The 23978-nt window shown below is 43.2% G+C and overlaps 1 protein-coding gene across 2 annotated transcripts in view; it reads left to right on the forward strand.

The window, feature by feature from the left end:
• The window catches only part of CRYBG1 (crystallin beta-gamma domain containing 1), a 179901-nt gene extending 163485 nt beyond the window's left edge, over positions 1-16416 (forward strand). For both annotated transcript variants that reach the window (XM_069974795.1, XM_069974796.1), the window contains 9 exons: positions 811-937; positions 3717-3746; positions 4958-5070; positions 7918-8047; positions 8406-8545; positions 10314-10437; positions 10696-10854; positions 12889-13051; positions 14882-16416. In XM_069974795.1, coding sequence (XP_069830896.1) covers positions 811-937; positions 3717-3746; positions 4958-5070; positions 7918-8047; positions 8406-8545; positions 10314-10437; positions 10696-10854; positions 12889-13051; positions 14882-14970 — 1075 coding nt within the window. In that variant the 3' untranslated portion in view covers positions 14971-16416. The remainder of the gene's footprint in view (positions 1-810; positions 938-3716; positions 3747-4957; positions 5071-7917; positions 8048-8405; positions 8546-10313; positions 10438-10695; positions 10855-12888; positions 13052-14881) is intronic.
• The last annotated feature ends 7562 nt before the right edge of the window (positions 16417-23978 follow it).

Consider the following 23978-nt stretch of genomic DNA (forward strand, 5'->3'; position numbering starts at 1 on the left):
GATGATCAAGTCCAGTAAATGGGAACAATCCAGTATAATACTACTTTATTCATGCAATGTTAACACATTCAGATCCATGTGGAACATCAACCACAAACCAACGTTTTAGAAGTGATTAACGCTTATTACCATTGTGTGTATCATTTTGGAATATTCCCTTGATGGCCCATTGTAGTGCATGTAGCACATCATTGTGTACATGTGGCCTGGTGGGTACTAACCCTCCGCCTAGAACAGAAGTCAAATTGCAAAGGTCTAATAGTGTAAAACAGCTGCTCAGGGAACATGGCTGCCTTGTTCCCTGTATGGAAAATGCAATGAAAAGAAAACTACAATTAGAAAAAAAAGAACAATAGAAAAAAAGAGAATATTATTCTGGTTTCAATTAATAAAGAATATGGGTGATAAATTTTATTTCTATAATACATGTGTAATATGAAACAGGTGACATTTTGGTTGCTTTTAGGTACTAACCAAACGAGGGATTCTGTACCACATATAATATTCATGGATTTTATATATATATATATATATATATATATATATATATATATATATATATATAATGAGAGAGAGATGCTATTGTAAAGACTGTGTTATTTACAAACTGTCTATTGTAGTTAAGGGTACAAACCCACACACCATATACGCAGCAGATACGCAGCAGATTTGATGGTGAAGATTTGATGCTGTGTTCAGTTATTTAGATCTAATCTGCTGCGTATTTGCTGCGTATCGCAGCAGTAAATACGCTGCGTATACGGTGTGTGGGTTTATACCCTAAATAGTTTTGTCATTGTCACACAATAGATGGGTGGCTTATGAATGTCCCGACTTTACTGGAGAGCAGTACATTTTAGAGAAAGGAATGTACTCCAACTTTAGTGACTGGGGAGCCAAGAACTACAGGATTTCATCAGTGCAGCCAATACTTACGGTGAGTTCATTGCTTGATGCACATTACATGAATATATAATCTAATGCCTACTTGTTGAAATATTTTGTATGTTACCCATTACATGACAGAATAGGAACTGGCAAGCCAGTCTTCCAGATGCTTTTTTATGCTTTTAGTGTCGAGTTGTTAAAAGTGAAAAGTTACTAACCAGGGTCTTAACACTGATACCCCCGCCAATGGCAAGAATGGTGGTTCTTTTCTCTCTAAGTTGGTCTGATAGAGTTTAAATTGACACTGTCACCCCCTTTTTCCATTCTGACTTCTCTACACAGGTTTAATGGGTACATTTACCAGTTTTCATAACTTATTTTACATCATGCGTCATGGTGCTTGTTCAAGTAAAAAGTGATCTTTTATAATCTACGGATTGTGCTAAGTGGGCGGGGCTTTGTGGCATTAGCGCCACTTAGCACCAACATTGGTGCCGCCCCTCAATGACATCATAGGCACATAGGCCCCTCCCCCTCTCAGACCATTAGAACAGGCTGGCCTAAAGGTCTAGGCCCCACCCTCTCTAGGTGTGCCCATACCAATGGGCGTCAAGCGGCGGGGCCTATGTGTCAGTGACGACACAGGGCCAACGGTGGAACTGTGGGCGGGGCTAAGTTTGCACTAATGCCACTTAGCACAATCTACAGATGATAAAAGATCTCTTTTTATTTGAACTAGCACCATGACTTATGATATAAAATAAGGTATGAAAACTGCTAAATTTACCCTTTACACCTGTGTAGAGAAGTCAGAGTGCAAAAAGGGGGCGACAGTTTCACTTTAAAACAACAGCTGCACATGCTTGATAACTGCCCGGTTCCCATCTCATGGGAGCAGATGATCCTTTGGTCCACCACTCGTCTTTGTTTACATGCTAGCGGCGATGACATACAAGCACTTGACCACTGCAGCCAATCACAGGCCACATCTGTATTTTACATCTGTATTGTACAGTAATGTATGGCATGTAGCTGCTCTGGTTGCATGGCTTTCGAGCAAGTCTTTACTGGCGTTTAAACAATTACCTTTTAACCCCTTAGCGACCCATGACGTATCTGATACGTCATGGTGCCGCAGGGGGTGTTCAGAGCGGGGTCCCGCCGGGACCCCGCTCTGAACGGCACCGATCCCGGCTGCAATCTGCAGCCGGGCAGTGCCTCTATTAGCCGGCGCGGGTCCCGTTGCCGCGCTGGCTAATTAAGCCCTTCAATGCAGCTGTCAAACCTGACAGCTGCATTGAAGTGCTTTCCTCCGTGCATCCCTGGTGTCTAGTGGCACGGATCTCCCCCCCGCGATGCGATCGCGGGGGGGAGATCCGTTCTTCTGCCCGTGCCGGGCCTCAGCGTCTGAATAACGCTGATCCCGGCTCGGCAATAGATTGCTGTGGCCTGCAGCAGGCCATAGCAATCTATGACCGATCTAATGGATCTTTGCTGTGTATATACACAGCATTGATCTCTATGAGAGATCAGTGCTATGTATATACAAGCCCCCCAGGGGGGCTTCTAGTGTATGTAAAAAAAAAAGTAAAAAAGTGTTTTTATTAATAAAAAATCCCCTCCCCTAATAAAAGTCCAAATCACCCCCCTTTTCCCATTTTATAAATATAAATAAATAAATAAATTAATAAACATATTTAGTATCACCGCACACGTAATCGCCCGAACTATTAATTAATCACATTCCTGATCTCGCACGGTAAACGGCGTAAGCGCAAAAAAAATCCCAAAGTGCAAAATTGCGCATTTTTGGTCGCATCAAATCCAGAAAAAATGTAATAAAAAGCGATCAAAAAGTCGTATATGCGCAATCAAGGTACCGATAGAAAGAACGCATCATGGCGCAAAAAATGACACCTCACACAGCCCCATAGACCAAAGGATAAAAGCGCTATAAGCCTGGGAATGGAGCGATTTTAAGTGACATATATTTGTTAACAATGGTTTTAATTTTTTACAGGCCATCAGATACAATATAAGTTATACATGTTATATATCGTTGTAATCGTAACGACTTGAGGAACATGCATAACAAGTCAGTTTTACCATAGGGTGAACGGCGTAAATGCAAAACTCCCCGAAATCAAAACAAATTCGTTTTTTTTTTCAATTTGACAGCGCAAATGATTTTTTTCCGGTTTCACAACATATTTTATGGAAAATTTATGCCTGTAATTGCAAAGTACAATTGGTTTCGCAAAAAATAAGCGCTCATATAAGTCTCTAGGTGAAAAAATGCAAGCGCTATGGACTTTTAAACATAAAATGGAAAAAGCAAAAGCGCAAAAACGAAAATTGGCTTTGACCTTAAGGGGTTAAGGGACCACAGGAGCTTTACCACTAGAACAGCTAAAGATTTTCATTTTTTTTTTTTTTTTTTTTTTTTTTAATTTTTGAACATCCCTTTTTGAATTTATTGAATAAACAGCTTCACACATTTGAAGTGGGTCTTTCTAATCATGTCATATCTTATAGCCCTAAACAGGAAATATACCTTTGCTGCCATCAGTATCTGCCCTAGTGTTGCTTACAACTAAAGTTGAGCAAACTTGAGCACACTTGGGTTCGTCTGAACTTGAGCGTGCAACATTTGATTACCGGTGTCTGCGGAAGTTGGATGCAGCCCTAGTGAGTCTGTGGGAAAACATGGATACAGCCTGTGGCCTAAGTTTGCTCAACTCTACTTACAGCCGAATTGTTCTTGTAATATAGAGATGCATTTGTTGCACTATTATTCCACTTATAATTTTTTTGTTCATTCCAAACAGGAAGCCCTCGAGAGTCCTGGACATTTTAGGGTATGTATATTTATCTTGATCACAAGACCCAAAAGTTATCACCTGTCCATAGGATACAGTGGTCGAAAACTTTCCTTATTCAGGATAAGGATCATGTAGGACATTAGGAAGAAGCTGCAGAGCCAGTTGTAATTTACACCAGTTTGATAAGTGACTCCCCTGGTGTCTGACTGGCCATTTGTGAAGGAGCTGGAGTTGGTGCCTGATAAAATTTAGGAGTCAGAGTTGGAGTCTGCGGCTTACCGACTCCACAGCCCTGATGTGTGAACATGGCCTTACTGAGCACACACTTCTTTAAGGGTACTATTACACAGAACGATTATCGCTCCGTGTAATAAATACAATGATCAGCCGATGACAACGGTCATCGGCTGATCGTTGATATAGGTTAGAACCTATATTTGTCGCGCAACGCTGCGTGTAATAGCGGTGCGCGGCCGGCGACTGACGATATACATTACCTATCCACGCTCCAGGGCTGCTCCTGTGGTCCGCTTCTCTACGGGTCCTGCGCGCTCTAGCTTTAGCCAATCACAGCTGACAGGCCGCTCTGAAGCTAGAGCTTGTGGGACCTGGGGAGAAGCGGACCGCAGGAGCAGCCCTGGAGCATGGATAGGTAAAGAATATAGTTTAAGCAACGAGCCCGATCTAGCAGATCGGCGCTCGTTTTCAGGTATTATTGGGCCTCCATCGGCCCGTGTAATACCACCCTTAGTGTCAACTGTAAGTGTTTGTAAAAATAATTTTTCTACATTCTGCGACCTTCTCTGTAAAGTCGTTTAGAGCTAGACGAGAACTCTGCTTACCATGTTTCTGTCCTGGCTCTAACCGATTATTCAGACCCTGGCTGATCAAAACATTCGATATACTGTATCTCTATGGCAGTGCCCAAGATACTTTCACTAATGTCTCTGGGTATCTGTGGTGGGTATGTCAGGGTCCTTTTAAACACTTTTCTGGCTCCTTAAGTTAATTTTGACTATATATTATAAGTATTATTGATAAGTGGCCATTTTATCATAGCAAATATTATGCTGTATCACATCTGGCAAACCCTTTGAAAACTGTATTACATTATGTCATCATTACAAAAAAAAATCCCATAAAGGACCTAGGGAAATTCTAAGTTATTCAAGGGATTCTCTTACTTAGTTTTTATATTGTTCAATTCATTTGGCTTTGTATTAAATGTATCTGAATCTTCTTTTAAGGTGGAGCTGTTTTCAGAGCCAGATTTCAAAGGTCAAAGCCAATTATTAGAAGACGATTTAAGTAACGTTGAGGAGTCCTTTACAGTACTGTCATGCAAGGTTATTTCTGGCAGGTAAGTTTGGGACTTGATCAATTTATAACAGTTAAGTAAACTAGCATGGTGCACAACACGCAACCAGGTGATAGAGATGAGCGAACCTGGCCGAGGTTCGGGTTCGTATAAACCTGAACCATCAGCATTTGAACCCTGCTGTCTTCCCGTTGTGTGGAGAAAGTGGAGAAGGCCTGAGTGCCGCCTGGAAAACAGGGATACAACCTATGACCTAGGCTGTATTCCTGTTTTCTAGGTGGGACTCGGGCTGTCTCCACCTTCCCCACACAATGGGAAGACAGCAGGGTTCAAATGCCAATGGTTCAGGTTCATACGAACCCAAACCTCAGCCAGGTTCGCTCATCTCTAGTGATAAACACCTTATAGAAGCCTTTTCTAGGTTTTACATATATATTACAAAGCAGCCACCCTCTTCATGACTAGTAGGCATGTGAGTGGCTGTTCATCAGTATTTTACCTTCCCAATACTGGGAATTAGTGTTTTAACCTGCCTTGTATCAGTGAGTATATGGCCTTATTCTGTAATTTCATTAGTATAAGTATGGAGACTTAGTGCTTTAGAGCAGTGCTTCCCAACCTTTTCCACCTCGGGGCACACCTTGGAAAAAAAAATTTCCTCGGGGCGCCCCTACTAAATAATGTTCTACAAAATAAGAAAACCGTCATACAGGGACTCACAGGTGACGTCTTCTTTGATCTGAGGAGTCAATTTCCCTTTTCCTCTCCATCCGCCATGATGATTTCTTCCAGCTACTTTTCATCTCTTCAGAACCTGAGAGACAAACAATTTAGGCTCTGCACCTTTCTAGCAACTTCCTATCATTTCTCCCTCCTGTAGGCTCCCAAAGTAACTGCACTGTTTGGTGTTATGTGCAGTAAAGCGACTAGGAATGTGGGATGCCCCCTGTATGTAGGATCCCCTGCTGTGCCCCCTGTATGTAGGATCCCCTGCTGTGATGAACTAATAATGCCACCAGAGGTGCCCCCATAAACTAATAATGCCCCCAGAGGTGCCCACATGAACTAATAATGCCCCAGAGGTGTCCCCCATATACTAATAATGCCCCCAGAGGTGCCCCCATGAATAATGCCCCCAGAGGTGCCCCTATATACTAATAATGCCCCCAGAGGTGCCCCCATGAGCTAATAATGCCCCCAGAGGTGCCCCCATGAACTAATAATGCCCCCAGAGGTGCCCCCATAACTAATAATGCCCCTAGAGGTGCCCCCATATACTAATAATGCCCCCAGAGGTGCCCCCATGAGCTAATAATGCCCCCAGAGGTGCCCCCATATACTAATAATGCCCCCAGAGGTGGCCCCCATATACTAATAATGCCCCCAGAGGTGCCCCCATGAACTAATAATGCCCCAGAGGTGTCCCCCATATACTAATAATGCCCCCAGAGGTGCCCCCATGAATAATGCCCCCAGAGGTGCCCCTATATACTAATAATGCCCCCAGAGGTGCCCCCATGAGCTAATAATGCCCCCAGAGGTGCCCCCATGAACTAATAATGCCCCCAGAGGTGCCCCCATAACTAATAATGCCCCTAGAGGTGCCCCCATATACTAACAATGCCCCCAGAGGTGCCCCCATGAGCTAATAATGCCCCCAGAGGTGCCCCCATATACTAATAATGCCCCCAGAGGTGCCCCCATATACTAATAATGCCCCCAGAGGTGGCCCCCATATACTAATAATGCCCCCAGAGGTGCCCCCATGAACTAATAATGCCCCCAGAGGTGCCCCCATGAACTAATAATGCCCCCAGAGGTGCCCCCATGAACTAATAATGCCCCCAGAGGTGCCCCCATGAACTAATAATGCCCCCAGAGGTGCCCCCATGAACTAATAATGCCCCCAGAGGTGCCCCCATGAACTAATAATGCCCCCAGAGGTGCCCCCATATACTAATAATGCCCCCAGAGGTGCCCCCATATACTAATAATGCCCCCAGAGGTGCCCCCATGAACTAATAATGCCCCCTGAGGTGCCCCCATATACTAATAATGCCCCAAGAGGTGCCCCCATATACTAATAATGCCCCCAGAGGTGGCCCCCATATACTAATAATGCCCCCAGTGGTGCCCCCATATACTAATAATGCCCCAAGAGGTGCCCCCATATACTAATAATGCCCCCAGAGGTGGCCCCCATATACTAATAATGCCCCCAGTGGTGCCCCCATATACTAATAATGCCCCCAGAGGTGCCCCCATATACTAATAATGCCCCCTGCTCTGCCCCTTAAAAAAACCAAACATCCTACTCACCTAATCCGGGCTGTGGCTGCAGGAAGCAGCTCTCCTCCTCCTCTTCGGGCTCCTCTGCGAGCCGCAGGGACGGGAATTCCGGCAGGCGTGATGACGTCACATCATCACGCCTGCCAGAGAGGTCACGTCCCAGCCTCCCATAGGCTGCTGGCATGAAGCGCCGGCAGCCTATGGGAGTGAATATGGGAGCAGGATGCTGACACTTCCTGCTCCTATATTCTGCTTACTTTAATGTTCCGCCCGCTCATAGTGCGGGCGGAACATCAAAGCGCTCTGTGCATCCCGAGAAGCTGCGCGGCCGCAGCTTCTCGGGATGCTTAAAGAGACAGCGTGCATTTCCCACCGGGATCCCGCGGCACCCCTGGCGGGTTCTCTCGGCACTCCAGTGTGCCGCAGCTTCCCTGGTTGGGAAACTCTGCTTTAGAGGACTAGATGGTTGTTCTGTCATGTTGCAGGTGTTGGCGCCTCTCTTTCCAATCCTTGGTGTTAAACCAAGTAGCAAAATGTTCAACTATTAATAAAATGGGGATTTTTGTATTTATTTTGACTGTAAACCCTGTTGGCTTCCAGGTGGGCAGCATATGACCAGGCTGATTTCTCAGGAAGTCTATGGGTACTAGAAGAAGGCAGCTTCCCTAATTTGTGTGCTATGGGATGTCCTGACAATACAGTTATTAGATCACTGAAAACAATTAATTATGTAAGTACTTTATCCAATTATTACATTTAAAACCTAATTATGGGCAGTTTATCTTCTTAACCACTTACCGCTCCACAATGTATAGTTGCATTGTGGTGCCAGTAAGTGGGTATAGAGTTGTGACCCATCTCTATACTGGGAGGCTCCCAGCTGCTTTCAGTAGCTGGGGGCACTACTAATAAAAATGGATTACACCAATTAAAAATATGAATATGAGCAGATATTTTTAAGACTTTAGCGGTTCTATAACTTTGTTTAGAGATTCTTTCATAAGATGCTATGTTTGTGGTTATGGTTATGTGGTTATGGTTATGTGGTTATGGTTCGTGGTTGTTTGAACTTTTCTGCTTTCTTATAGGAGTTTTCTGATCCCAGTGTAGTACTTTATGGAAAAGAGAACTGCAAAGGAAGGAGCGTAAAACTTAGCAAGGAAATAACTGATCTACAGGCAATAGGCTACTCTCCAGATTTCCAGTCTCTTGAGGTTCTAGGTGGCACGTGAGTAACATTACTTTTCTTGTCTCTGTTGTTGGTCACCAGTGTGTGAGCTAAGGCTTTGCAGCTTTTTTGACAGCAAGGGAATCCCCAGCAAACTGTTTCCTGTCATAAGGAACCCCTATTAAAGGAGAAGTCCAGCAACATTTTTTATTAAAGTATTGTATAGACCCCAAAAATTTATACAAATCACCAATATACATATATTACAGGAAATGCTTATAAAGTGCTTTTTTCCCTGCACTTACTACTGCATCAAGGCTTCACTTCCTGGATAAAATGGTGATGTCACAACCCAACTTCCAGAGCTGTGTGGGCTGTGGCTGCTGGAGAGGATGATGGCAGGGGGACACTGAGGGACACAGGGCACTGGAGGGACACTGAGCATCCCCCTGCCATCATCCTCTCCAGAAGCCACAGCCCACACAGCTCTGGCAGTCGGGTCGTGACATCACTATGTTATGCAGGAAGTGACATCACCATGTTATCCAGGAAGTGAAGCCTTGATGCAGTAGTAAGTGCAGGGAAAAAGCACTTTATAAGCATTTCACTGGACTTCTCCTTTAAATGATTGAATACCTGGTCTTCTGGAACTATTACACTCCCACTTGTTTTAATGCTCTCTTTTAGGCTGGGTTCACACTATGTATATTTGAGGCTGTATTTGGTCCTCATGTCAGGTCCTCATAGCAACCAAAACCAGGAGTGGATTGAAAACACAGAAAGGCTATGTTCACATAATGTTGAAATTGAGTGGGTGGCCGCCATATAACAGTAAATAACGGCCATTATTTCAATACAACAGCCGTTGTTTTAAAATAACAGCAAATATTTGCCATTAAATGACGGCCATCCACTCAATTACAACATTATGTGAACATAGCCTTTCTGTGTTTTCAATCCACTCCTTGTTTTGGTTGCTATACAGCCTCACAAATACAGCCTCAAATATACGTAGTGTGAACCCAGCCTTAAGGTGCGCAGAAAGTGATTGTTCCAATACCAGGTGATAATTATTTAGGCTGGTTTGACACATGGCAATTTTTGTGTCAAAGCCAGAAGTGGATTCAGATGAGATGGAAAATATAAAGGGAGGACTCGTATTTCTCTTCTGTGGGATTCACTTCTACTTTTGGCACAAAAACTGCAGTGACAGTTTTACAAAAAAGCTACTATGTGTGAAACCAGAATTATGGGGACATTGGGAGACATTTATAAATATGCGCCCCTGGCGTAGGCCACGGAAAAGGGGTATCCCCGCTGGCATGATGGGTGGGCCAGATTTATCAGGATTTACGCCTGTTTGCAGGCAGGCGGTCCCGAGCAGTTGTAGATTTGTTGCGCAATGCCGACCACAATTATTAAGGGGAATGCGTCTGTTTGTAAATCCGTCCGGGGAAAAGGGGGATGGGCCTTATGTAAGACTGGTGTACTCGTACGCCAGTCTGGATAAATGCCCTCATTGTATTCAGATTCAGAGTGCACATGTGAAAAATATGTCTAGATTTGAAAATGAATCTGTCTTTATCAGTAGCAGTCTCTGCATGGGATCAGCAAATGCTGAGCCACACAGCTTCTGTTTTTAACAGGAAAGTTTCAGCGCACTGATGCAATGTGCTAGCATCATTACGGGGCATCAGTAGAGATTGACCTATGGTGGTAGTGGTCAGTCTGGCAAATGCCACTATAAATCTAAAAACTGTGTGTTTAATAATATTGTTTATTTATGGAAATTGAGTACATCATCCTAACTAGCAAATTCTGCTTTCAGATGGGTCATTTATGAACATGAAAATTACAGAGGTAGACAATTACTAGTTTCACCTGAAAAGATTGTACATTGGGCACAATTCAGTGGATGGAATAAAGTTGGATCTCTGCGACCACTTCGTCAGGTATTCATAGGCTATTTACTTAAAACCATTTTTAATAGTCTTTTTTTGTTGTTGTTGTCTATTCCAGCAACCTTAGTTATGTATCATACCTGCTATACTGGCTAGCATATATAACACTGTTTACTTATGGGTAGTCTGATTTTTCAAAGCACAATTAGGTCTAGTTATTGATTGATGTCTCACATTACTGTATAGGACATGGATATGTTAAACATTATTGTAACTTTATACAGTAAGGAAAATGTATTTCTTTTTAAGAAACGACTATACTTCAAGCTTCGGAACAGAGAGAATGGAATGCTTATGTCAACAAATGGAAGCCTGGACGATATCAAACTACTGAGGATACAAGTTATGGAGGATACAGGTGCTGAAGATCAGATTTGGGTCTATCACAAAGGAGTCTTTAGATGTCATGTAAGTTGTATTTTGTCGTTGTTTAACTGTTTTGTGGTTAAAAGTGGTTAGTTCGGTTTTTACTGTATTAAAATAGTGATTTCAGTGTTTGTATTAAATGATGAATGGGTTTTATAGGCAATCTATAATATTATTTTATGGGTAATACATTTGATCTTTGCAGAAGCCACACAAATTTTTATCGATACACTACATGACAAATGATCATAATCCGATGCAAAATAAAGTGTGTTTATTCACACATCAGGGTACAGAAGTGCAACGTTTCGGCCAATCCGGCCTTTGTCAAGCATACATGTATGCTTGACAAAGGCCGGATTGGCCGAAACGTTGCACTTCTGTACCCTGATGTGTGAATAAACACACTTTATTTTGCATCGGATGCTGTGGGATCCTTTTCTTCTACAGTTTAGTGCTCACACCAAGGATTGTGAGCCGTCCTGCGTGCATCCTACTCTTCTATTTGCGATCAAGTTTTGGAGTAACTCCGAGGTGCTGTTGGAACCTTCTGTTATTTTGAAATGATCATAATCCGGGATGGACAAGATCACGTGGAGCTAAAACAAATGTATTAAGGAGCAACACTGCCATAGTGCTGGACTGATGTCATGTCATTCATTTGGGGAAATCCACTGGAGTCCTCAGTTTGACAGCACATGCCTATATTTGCTATATATTAAAAGCAAATTATGTGGTTCGTCCCAAAACCACAGCCAGGAGTTCTAATGTGTTCTTCAGAAACCTATTGCATTTTTTCATTCTAATTTTTGTAAATTTTATTTGGCCATCAGCTAGTGAAGGTGTATGCCCACATTTACCTGAGCACCACGTGGTGCCTGGTTGAGCATCAAGCTCAAATGAGCCCTCGATTGAGCTTAACACAACTTTTAATCCATCTAAAAAAAATAAGTGTTTATTTTTTTTGTAGACTTGTATGTACAAAATGTAAATTATCCCATTGTTTGTCATGCAAACTGAATAAGTTATGTTACACTTAAAAATCACATACCATCTGGGCAGATGTTCTCTATGCAAATTTTGGAGCCCTAAGATCATCCCATTTTAGAGGAGTTATCCATTTACTACACTTACAAATAGATCAGCGTCAGTCAGTTTAGACTAGCAGCTGTTACAGTTGTCAGTTTGTTTGTTTTTTTTGTTTTTTTTTTTTTGCAGTATTGCCTCCTATGAGTGTTTTATTATATTGGCTGTTGAAGTAACCCAAGAACACCTATGTGTAATAACCTTTTAAATGAGTTTAGGTTTAAAATGATTTTATTGAACATTTGTTAGGCATTTAAACATGTAGACACCAGAAAAATGAGCAAAACATAGTATACAGTGAAAGAAGGGTATCCCAACTTGGACTTAAAGGGGTTTCCCAGTGTAAATGTCTACTGATGCTGCAGGGCGCTTAACAATGCTGATATACTTACCTGTCCCGCTCCACTGCACATACCAGATCCTGGGCCGCCCATTGTCCGCCACTGACCTCCTCTTCTGAAATTCCGCTGACGTGCCATGCAGACAGAAAATAACTACGTTTAGTGTATGCTAAACAGATCAAAATGGATGCACACACATGCATCCGTTTTCATCCATTTTTTGCATGAAACGAATGAAAAAATGGATTGCAAAACCACAGTGTGAACCCAGCCTAATCCTGTGTAAACCATAAACAACATATTGCATATTATATAACCATAAATATAAAATATTTACAATAGAGCCGCCTTCAGTGTAAATAATATCAATACTAAGTTAATATTTTATATATATATATATATATATATGTTATAAGTTTTATGCAAGTATATCCACCTCTCGTGTCACCTTGCTCTAGTTTAGCTTAGATCATGGCTAAACTGGTCCTGTTTTAAAGCCAAGTATCTCGTCTCTGCCCAGGTTAGGCAGTACTCTGCTTTTTCAGTTGCCCAGGCAGAGCTTGGAATAAGCAGTGGGAGGATTTATAAGGTTTTTGCATTTGAATGAGCAAGAAAGCTTGGTTGATCACATTTTTCTATTAACCCACAGATTGCTGAAGACTGTACTCTGGTCACTGCTGGAACTGTAATTACTACTGGAAGCAAGCTTGGCCTGAGCCTTGACCAGAGTGGAACAAACATGCTATGGAATATCGGCCCAGATGGCAGAATCTATTGCCGCTCAAAGCCTAACTTTGTTTTAGACATAAAGGGTAAGCTTAATTGGTTGGGATATGTAACTGCTTAAAGGGGATCTATGATACCAAGCAAAAAAGGACTGCACCTCACAATGTAGACATTAAGGAAAAATGCAATGTTAGAAAGACATTCTTTGTTTTATCTCCCTATGACCTGTCTGTCTGTGTCTGCAGCTTTGTACCTGGTACGGACCTGACAGCTTCCCTTTAATGCTTGTGTGTGGGCATGGCATATTGTGCAAATAGTCTGTGAAAGAGAAACTAGTTATTAGAAGTAATAAATAAATATGATTTTTAGTTTGCATAAGAAATAGTGATGACCTATTTATGATATGCAGAATGTGCCTGTAAACATACTAACACCTTAACGACCGCGGGCGTATATTTACGTCCTGCGGTTGTTAAGGGCGTTCAGAGCGGGGCCGCGCGGCGACCCCGCTCTGAGCCGCCGCGGTCCCAGGTGCCGCATGTAGCCGGGGACCGTGGCGATTAGCGGGCACGGTCCAATCGCTGTGCCCGCTAATAAGGTAATCAGATGCAGCTGTCAAAGATGACAGCTGCATCCGATTACCTGATGCAGTCGTTCCCTGGTGTCTAGTGGCGGAAATTGCCCCCCCACCCCCACCCCCGGGTTTTTGTCCCGGAGGAGCAATCCCCGTGTCTGCTGCCGGCCGGGGTCTGCGCCACAATGGCGCTGATCCCAGCTCGGCATTCCGTTGTTTCCGGCTGCAGCAGCCGGAAGCAATCGAGTGCCTATCTCATTGATCTATGCTGTATTACTATATACAGCATAGATCAATGAGAGATCAGTGTACTTATACTAGAAGTCCCCCAGGGGGGCTTCTAGTATAAGTGTAAAAATAAAAAAGTGTTATTAATATAAAGCCCCCTCCCCTAATAAAAGTTTGAATCACCCCCCCCTTCCCCATATAATAAATAAAAATAAATAAACATGTTTTGCATCGCTGCGTGCGTAATCGCCCGAACTATTAATTAATCACATTCCTGATCTTGCACGGTAAACGGCATAAGCGCAAAAAAATCCCAAAGTGCAAAATAGCACATTTTCGGTTGCATCAAATCCAGAATAAGCAATCAAAAAGTCGCATATGCGCAACCAAGGTACCGATAGAAATAACACATCATGGCGCAAAAAATGACACCTCACACAGCCTCATAGACCAAAGGATAAAAGCGCTATAAGCCTGGGAATGGAGCGATTTTAAGGAACATATTTTTGTTAACAAAGTCATCACATACAAGAAAAGTTATACATGTTATATATCGTTTTAATCGTAATGACTTGACGGACATATGTAACATGTCAGTTTTACCCCAGAGCGAATGGCGTAAAAACAAATACCCCCCATATAAACAAAATGCTTTTTTTTTTTTCAATTTCACCACACATTACATTTTTTTCTGCTTTTGCAGTGTACTTTATGAAAAAATTCAGCCTGTCATTGCAAAGTACAATTAGTGGCGCAAAAAATAAGGGCTCATGTGGGTTTCTAGGTGAAAAATTGCAAGTGCTATGGCTTTTTAAGCACAAGGAGGAAAAAACAGAAACGCAAAAAAAACGAAATTGGCTCTGTCCTTAAGGGCTTAATTAAAACATATGTTATTTCTGACACAAAAGCCATTACTTGGCTCTGTACAGAGCTTTACAAATCTCCATCCCCCCCCCCCTCTGCCCCCATAACCCTCGGCCTGTGGCTTAGGTTTACCTTTTGCCCCTCAGGGTTCTTGCACCAATAACAGATGTCAGGGCAATAACCAGCCTGTTTACCTTTTTGTGGACTATTTGTTTGATTTGTCTAACACGTAGGTGTCTTTCTTTTGTAGGGGGCAGCCAATATGACCAGCTACACATCGTCTTGAATCCTTTTACAGAAGGCAAGCTTAGCCAGCTTTGGGAAATATGTGTGCTATAACCAGGCACCACAATGGACTAGAGGCCGATATATTATGGCGCTCAATGCTTTTTGGTGCTATGCACTGTTATTAGGGGCTCCCTATTGTGCATAACGTAATACATAGAATAATGTTTACTACACAACTAAGGATACACGGGTGCCACCAGCCTCCAAAATATAAAAAAAAATACATTTGGGAAGTTTTTGGATCCCTTGGATTTGAAGCATGTGCAATGAACAGATCTGTTTTAGGTGAGCTTCTAGCTCCTTCAACAAGTGAAATGAGCCCTACAGGAGCCTAATAATAATTGTGGTGACCGTGTACCACAACCAATACTTCAGAACGGAAATGTTATCCAAGGATCGGCTCTGTTTTGTTTTATTTTTTAACACTAAATTAAGTGACAGTATTCAGAGACCCAAATGTCGAGGGTATTATCAAAACCTAAGAGTATTCACTAGTCCTGCAGGTTGTCTAATTCAGAACACAACAATTCATAGGAGTTCTTCTTCCGTATGCATCGACCTCTACTCGACTTGGCTTTTCTATTTTTAAAGAGAAGTGTGGAGAGCAGAAGATGGCTCGAGCCTTCTGCACCTTGGTGCTAATGTCCTGTGTTTTCATGTCTCAGAGGGTATACTATATTTGTGACTTTGTGTGTGGGCTTGGTTTCTCTTACACGCAATGATCTGGACACCTGTCCCCTTCCGTCTTGGATGGTATATTTTCAAGACTTGGAAACACACGAGATTAGTGCTGAGGAGCAAAAGGCTTCAGCCATGTTTCCTTTAATGTATTTTTATGTGTGTTCTTACATGAATCTGTTATTTAGAGTGTACTTTAAATTCTGACTTTTTTTCTATAAGTTAGATCATATGATAGAATCCATATTGAAATAGTCCTGTAATTGCTCTTCTCATATGACGGGTTTAGCAGCAGAAGTATTGACCAATTGGTTTTTAATAATTTGCATTTTACCTTGACCTTTATAAGTTGAACATGCTGCTCTAAAATATTGTACCTGATCTGATTATTGTACATTACAGCCTGTCTTAGTATACGTACATTATAGGCGTACTTTCTATACGGGATATATCCTGGCTCCATGAAAGTAATATGGTGCCCCACCAGCTCTTGAATATATGACTGTATCTTACGCCAGCACTGATGGTTCCTATACTGACACTGACATGAACGTGGCACCTTAGGGAGATGTAAAAAATGAAAAATTTACACTGGAACTGTAAAGCCTTATAATATTTAAGTAAGTCTAAACTATTCTGTAGAAACCGCATGTGCCTTATCGATTTTTACATTGTATAAACCAAAAATGTCTTTCATTACTGAGGAAGGTAAATGGTCCCATAAAGTTCTAATCTGTTGTTTCTGTATGTTGGTGGATTTTTTTTTGTACAAATGCAACGTTTTTGAAAAATAAATGACAAACATCAAAAAGTTCAAAAGTTTCATTATTTCACTGGATACTAAATATTATACAACAGTCTGTTTGTAAAATATTATTGGTTATCTGGTTCATGTGTGTAGTCTAAATTTGATTGTGAGCCTGACGGGGACTGATGTGAAGGGTAACAAAGCTGCTGAATATGTCATGTGGTATGTAGGTAACATAAATGTATATATCTTTCCCAGTAAGGGTGGGTTCACACTGAGGAATTCTCGCGGATAAATTCCGCAGAATTCCGTCGGCTGTACATGCGCACAGCCGCGCGCCTTTCCGCCAGCTCCATAGACGCCGTTCTATGGGCAGGCTGATTCCGCATTCCGCTGAAAGAATTGACACGTCAACCCACCCTTACCGCCCACTGACTTTTGGCAAGCAGAAGAAGTTCCTAATTCTGCAGTAAACTGTGCCCCTGCACTGAGAATGAGCCTCCTGCTCTAATCCCTTCATCCTTGTAAGTCATGAATGCCATTGAACAAAGGGGACTTCCTTTTTTTCTCAGGTCTCAGGGATTACCGGTGACCTGCTTGTAGCCAGCCCTGTGTATTTATTGTGTATATAATACAGAGATAGCAAAAAACACATGATCGAGTATCTACATGACTGTAATAACCTGAAGAATTAATTTACTTTCTATTATTTACTTTCTAGTACTTTAAGGCTGCATTCACACATCCATATATTTTGCTGACCTACGGACAGTTAATTGCTGACCTTGATTGTTTCCCCCCCCTACATGATGTATCAACATCATGTTATTAAAACTCTGCACTATTCACTTCAAAGCATTGAGCTGCAGTATAACCCAAACTAAGGACAAGAGTGGTTACGTGTGAGTTAAAGTGTACCCATTCCCCATGCCCCATCAGCTTTTAGCTCAGAAATGTCCATATTCCTAAGCCTGTACTCTCATGACTTAAATGAGGCGTTGATCGGATTGTGTGCCATAATTTTTTTATTTGCCCAGAACTCTGAACATTGCTTTGGCCCCTTCATTTTAGCTACTCCATTGATGTGGTTTCCTGCACTAGTCCCATCTAACATTTCTCAGTGACCTGCATCAGGGTTTGTACACCAGTCATACACAGTAATAGGGTGTGGTCTAAAAAAGTTAAACACTTTATTAGTTTACAACTAGTGTAAAAGAGACAGCTCCTTTTGAAGCATTTCTTTTCATGTTTTTTATGTGGTTTAAACAAATAAAAGATTTATAGCTCGCTTCTATGTACATAAGGAGATGCTACCTTCTATGAACTACAGAAAAGAGGTGCTTTGAAATTATAACCATTATCTTGTTAATTTTCTTAATCATGCCTTCAAGCATTGCTCATCACAACTCATATTGCTAAAAAAATCATAGTGAGTACTGAACAGAAGGAATGGAGCAACACCTGTCAGATTGTTCAACTAGATCAGGTTCTTAGGAAGTGACATAATAAACTCACAAGTACTGTAGATATAGAATTTACCATGGGATTAAGCAAAGAAGTGATAGGGTCCTACATGCTGTACTTTTCGTCTGGTCACATCAAGTCCGTCTGGCTCCATTGGTGTTGGGACATGTTACCCATCTGTAGACAGCTGTTTTGGGTTGGTTGCCCCTCATCAGTACAGAGCAGACTGGCTGCAGAGAGGCCTATTGTTGTGGGACCACATATCAGCCTTCCAGTTTGTAACTGTAATTTACCTTGGCAGCTACAGAGGCCTTCAGAAGATTACATCGCAGAGGTGCTGATAAGTGTTGAGCAGACTTGAGGAAACTGTCCAGGTTCGGCAACTTCTATGAACCTAAATACTTACCATTTGATCCCTAGCATCTAGAAAAGTTGGATGCCGTCCTAGAGCTGCCATAGGCTGTATCCATGTTTTCAGGACTCCCTAGGCCAGCATTCAACTTCTCCAGCCACTGGTAGTCAAAGGCCGAGCGCTGGGTTCAGAGCAGTTGCTGAACCCAGTTTTCTCTAGTGTTGATTAAACCACATAACTTATCACAGCATGTATATGGTTAAAAGACCAGCATGGGAGCTCATACCAATGCTGGTCTGCATTTGCATCTGTCAGTGGCTGAAAGCAGCTGGTGACCAAAATATATGGAAGGAGCTTGGCTCCTGAGCCCTCTCCATACCTCCTCAATGCCACAATGATGTACCAGTATGTGATGTTGGGTTAAGGGTTTAAAGCAAACTGAAGGTTAAATTTTAAAAAAAAAAGGACTAGAAATATTCCAAATGTGGTCCTAATAAGCAACCTGGCCCAAACACACAAACAAAAATATTATCCATCTAAGAAAATGCACTTCTCAAAGTTACATATGTTGGCAAATATAGCACAAAAGTAATAAAAGACTGGCCTGATTTTAAATATGTGGTCATATGAGGACTACTTTCATTATTTACATGACCATGTGCATGACTTGCCCTTGTACAGGTTTGCAGTAAATCATCATATGTAATGCATCTGTGCATTACATATGACCTAGACCTTTGGGGTCTAGCATATGATGATTTGAGGTGTTTGGCGATAAAACTGGCATATAAATTAGTCTGGTCCCAAATTATTATTTTTTTTTTTCATTGTGTTCAATGAGCCATTAAAAAAAAAATAAAATAAAAAAAAAATAAAAATATATATATATATATATATATATATATATATATCAGGGAGTGCTGTAGAGGTGTGGAACCAGGTAACCTTTAAATAAACTAAACACTGGAGCTCAGTAGATGTGTGTGGCTACAGTTGGCAGTGGACCTGCTCTGCCCCATATTTGAGACCCCTAAAGGTACCATGCATGAAAAGGAATGATCAGCAATTATCATTCATAATAGTCTGTGACTTTAATGTGCCAACATCAAACAACAGAGGTGAGTATGTGCATGGCAGGTGCGCTCTACTTTACTACGGCCATTTCATGGCTTGCACTTCCTCCCACTCTCTACCTATGGGTTAAATAGACAGGATAACATACGTCATGGAAGAGGCAGGACAGCAACTAGAGCTTTCGCACCATGGTAACAAACAATACAAGAGAAATATGTTAGGTAAAGAATAATTATATGGCTAAAGATTGCCACATAATTGTCATTAACGGGCCTAAGGCATCTATACCCAAGATCCATGTTTCTTCTCTATGAGGTAATACTTATGCTAATTGTTGCCTCTAGTTTAATTGTTTCTAGACCTCCAAAGTGTACTGGTGTCACCTGCATGCACTGTTCTGACGTGACCTGTTAAACGGGCAACCATGACATGAACTTATTGATCTAAGATATAATGTATAACTTTTATACAAATTTTTACAAGTTTAGCTCCCCCCCCCCCCCCCCCAAAAAAAAAAGAAGAAAAGAAAGTATGTTTATTATAGGCAGGGCCAGCCTTAGAATAGATGGCACCCTGTGCCCGACTCCCCCCCCCCCCAGCCATACAGGCAGCTACCCAACTGCCGTGTGGCGTGGGTGCCGTCATGCTACAGGAGAGGGTAAGGGAACACACCACTGTGGGAGTAGGACAGCCAGATACATTTAAGTGATGTCTGTCTGCTGGATCCCTGAATGAATCACTACAGGAAGAGGGCGGGCAGCCATTTAGGGGGGAGCCATTTATCTAACTTAGAAATGTTTGTGTGTTGTCTGTCTGCCAGAGCGCCCCCAGGTGGTCGGGAGTGATGCTCCCTGTGCCACCGCACAAGTTGCACACCCCAAAGCCCAGCCCTGATTATGGGTGTTTATATGGTAATTTATCCCGTTTTTTTTCATATTACAAATCATGTGATTTCAGCCTTAGGCTGTGTTCTCACAACGTCTTTTTTTATGTGAAAAAACACATACGAAATCCAAAATCCAAAATCAGCAGTGGAAGATTTGCACAGTTTCGCTAGGTTCACACAAAGTAAAAATGTGCAAATGAAAGCGTCATTTTCAAAATAGCGAACGTTATTATGAAAGACAGACGTCATTCTTTTGTTTTTTTTTATTCTTTATTTATGTGGACATTAGGAGGTGACGCGGCAACATGCCCATAATTTTTCTCAGTATAGACAGAAATAATCAAATATGAACATCAACAAATCAGCATTCACAATGCAAAACATAGGAATAGTGGTCAAATAAACATATCCCAGATGAGCCATACTAGGGTCATTTTCACAAAAGGCTGCTGGTGCGCATGAGCAACAGTAGGCTTTATGTTGACTGGAGCTCATCCCATGGCTTCCAGCTTGCTCAGCCCTGATTGGCTGAGCAAGCTGGAAGCCATGTGATGTGCTCCAGTCAATGATAAGGCTACTGGCTACTTCCGGTTCTGGCGCCATGCTGTAAGCCACGCGCGGCCTCGGCTCTGCCCTGCGGCTCCCGTGCCTGTCATTCTTACACCCGCATTATTGCACAAATCGGGGTGATTCTTGCCCCTCATATATCGGGGCACTCTGATGGATCGCTACATCCAGAAAAGGGGCAAACAGAACATCACAAAGAGCCGCTCCCGGACCCGTAGGACGGACGGAGGGGAAAACAGCATGGCGCCTTCCCCTGCTTCTTCCAGGGCTACCTCGCCTGCCAGGTCTAAAAGAGAGATTTCTGGGGGAAGAGGAGGAAGGAGACACTCTTGTGCTGGACTATGCAACACTGGCTACCGAAGTTGTAAAGCGCATCACGCCGGAGCTACAGACAACGGTCACGGCGGCGGTGGCTGCAGCTATGAAGCAGTTACAAGCTGAGATGGCGGCACAGGGGGCGCGGATCACCGCAGTGGAGGAGAGAATCGGCGTGCTGGAAGACTCTGGGGAGTCCAGGCACACACGCTTGCAAGAGGTGGAGAGGGAGAATAAAAAGCTCTGGGACAAGGTAGAGGACCTTGAAAACAGGTCTTGGCGGAATAATCTCAGGGTTGTGGGAGTCCCTGAAACTGTCAAGCAAAGAGACCTACTTCAACTTTGTGAGGTGACTATTCCAGCCATGCTCAGTCTCCAGCGCCATTGCAAGGTGGAGAGAGCACACAGGTTAGGCATGGAAACACGACAGCCTCCAGATGTGGGATACCCCGGGGCTTGCGCAAAGGGACAGACCGAGGCAAGTGATCGTAAAGTACTTAGACTTCACGGATAAGGTGGCGATTCAAAGAGCCTTCCGCAACAAGCAAGAGGGTCTCCGCGTTGAAGGGCAGCGCATACTCATCTTTGGAGACTTTTCTGCGGAAGTCACCCGCAAAAGGAAATTGTTCTCCCCAATTTGCACCGTATTGTTCAGGAAGCAAGTAAGGTTTGCCTTGATGTACCTGGCAGTGTTAAAGGTCTTTCACCCTGATGGATCCATACAATCCTTTACGACAGCCGATGACGCAGCTGACAGTCTGAAAGATTATCTTACTAATCTCCCATCAGAGGCTTTATCAAGTCCCCGTCGGTTGGAGGGATCTGAAGCTTCGTCATCTCGACTGCCTAGACTATCACAGGACCAGTGGCCGGAATTGCCGAGAAGCCAAAGGGTGCACAGGGACTAAGTCTGTACTGCCTCAACTGGACATGTGTTATACAGAAGTTGCTAGAGCCTTATAGAGGCGATACAGGTGCAAGTACAGTTGATTCCGCTCCATTTGGGTAGTTTGGGGCGCATGCCCCTTGCTTATTCCACTCTCATAGTGGTACTCTTATGTTCATTGTTATGCTTTATCCGGATGGGTGATCCTTCTTGTGTTATGTTCTGTTTGTACACTTGAAATGTCAGTAGGGGTATCCCGTTGGCTGCTCCTCCTCCTCTCCTCCCCCCTCATAATGCCTTCCCTTCTACCCCTTACTCTCTTTACCCCCTTTCCCCCTCCCTCTCCCCCCCCTCCCTCTCCCCCCCTCCTTCCTTCCCCCCTTCCTTCCTTCCCCCCTTCCTTTTCCTTCTTTGCCCTTGCCCCCACCCCCCCCCTCTCCCCATTTCATTCCCCGGGCCTGGGGATCTGGGAGCACAAGGATTATTGACTAATTTTCTGGGTCAAAGAAATACCAATATGCCGCTCAAGAGGGCCTATGGAGCCAGGGGCGTCTTAGCTAATTATTCTGATGATGGTGCTGTTAAGATGTATTAACAGTGGCTCCAGCATGGGAAGAAGAGAAGTCCACAGCCTCGGGATTTGCTCACAAGGGAGTATATCACTACTCTGGTGGGAGGGAGGCAGTTCGTATTGGATTTTGTGTTGGGTGGGAGGGAAGGTGTTCTGGCAGTCTCCTTTGCATCTTGTGTTGGGTGGGTTTGTTGTGTTGGGGGGTGGGAGGGAGTTACGCTTGTGGTCCACCAGAAAATACTTAGAGGATATTGATACTGATAAATCAATGTATAGCCAATTATGGTGCACGTAATTTCATGGAATGTGAAAGGCCTGCGGTCTCCTCATAAGAGGAATATGATTTTGCGCCACCTTAAGAAGTTTAAGCCTGATGTTGTGATGTTACAGGAGACCCACCTGGGCGACGAAGACTTCTTCAGGATGCGCAAAGGTTGGGTAGGGGAGGTGTATGGGTCGGCAGCAGTTGCCCATAAGGCCGGGGTCTTAACATTGATTCACCGCTCCTTTAGCCACAAAACGGTGAAGTCCTGGTCTGACGCCGAAGGGAGAGTGTGCAAAGTGCATATCAAAACCGCAGCAGAGGAAATGGAATTTATAAATGTGTATGCTCCCAATGACACTAATGCAACTTTTTTCACCTCTTTCCTCAACAGTTCTTCGGGAGGTGGTTCCCCATCATGAACCGAGCGGAAGATAGAAAATCGGGTAGGATATATGGGGCGGGACCTCGCAGCACAGACCAGGTATTGGCCACATGGGCACAGGCGGTGGGCATGGTGGATGCATGGAGGTGGAAGCAACCTGATGCTAGAGAATATTCTCACTATTCTCATCCACATAACTCCTGGTCCAGGATCGATTATGTTTTTATCACTGATACCTTACTGACTAGCCTTCACAGCGCGCAGATTGAGGACCTTGTTATTTCTGACCACTCGCCTGTCTCCATTACAATACTGGACAGTATCCCTAGGGGGTCTGACTACATATGGCGGTTTCCGATGGGTTTAGCCAGGGACGAGGACTTCCAGTCTTTCCTCAAACTATGGTGGTGGGAATTTGCCAGGGACAACGCTGATCATGCTGCTCAAACACAGCTTTACTGGGAAACGGCAAAAGCAGTTTTGCGGGGCCGTATCATGGCATATGTTTCCGGGCTTAAAAAAAAGATTACAGCGCAACTTAAGACACATAGTGACGCGCTCCGAAAGGCATACACAACATTTTTGGCAAGCTCCTCTCCAGAGACCAAAGAGGCATGGCAACACGCTAAATCAACATATGAGAGCTGGTTAGAGAGAAAGGAGAACATAAACAGATCTCATTTTGAAGCGTCCCTATTCCGATATGGAAACAAGCCAGGCAGGCTGTTGGCTAGACTGGCTAAGGGCCGCCCAAAACTTCACCACATACAGGCCCTCAGGGACCCTTTGGGAACCCTTAATTCTCATCCGAAGGAGATTAACATGATCCTGAGATCTTTTTATGAGCAGCTTTATGCTGATACCCCCTCCC

The sequence above is a fragment of the Dendropsophus ebraccatus genome, chromosome 6 (genome assembly GCF_027789765.1).
Source record: "Dendropsophus ebraccatus isolate aDenEbr1 chromosome 6, aDenEbr1.pat, whole genome shotgun sequence".
NCBI lineage: Eukaryota > Metazoa > Chordata > Amphibia > Anura > Hylidae > Dendropsophus > Dendropsophus ebraccatus.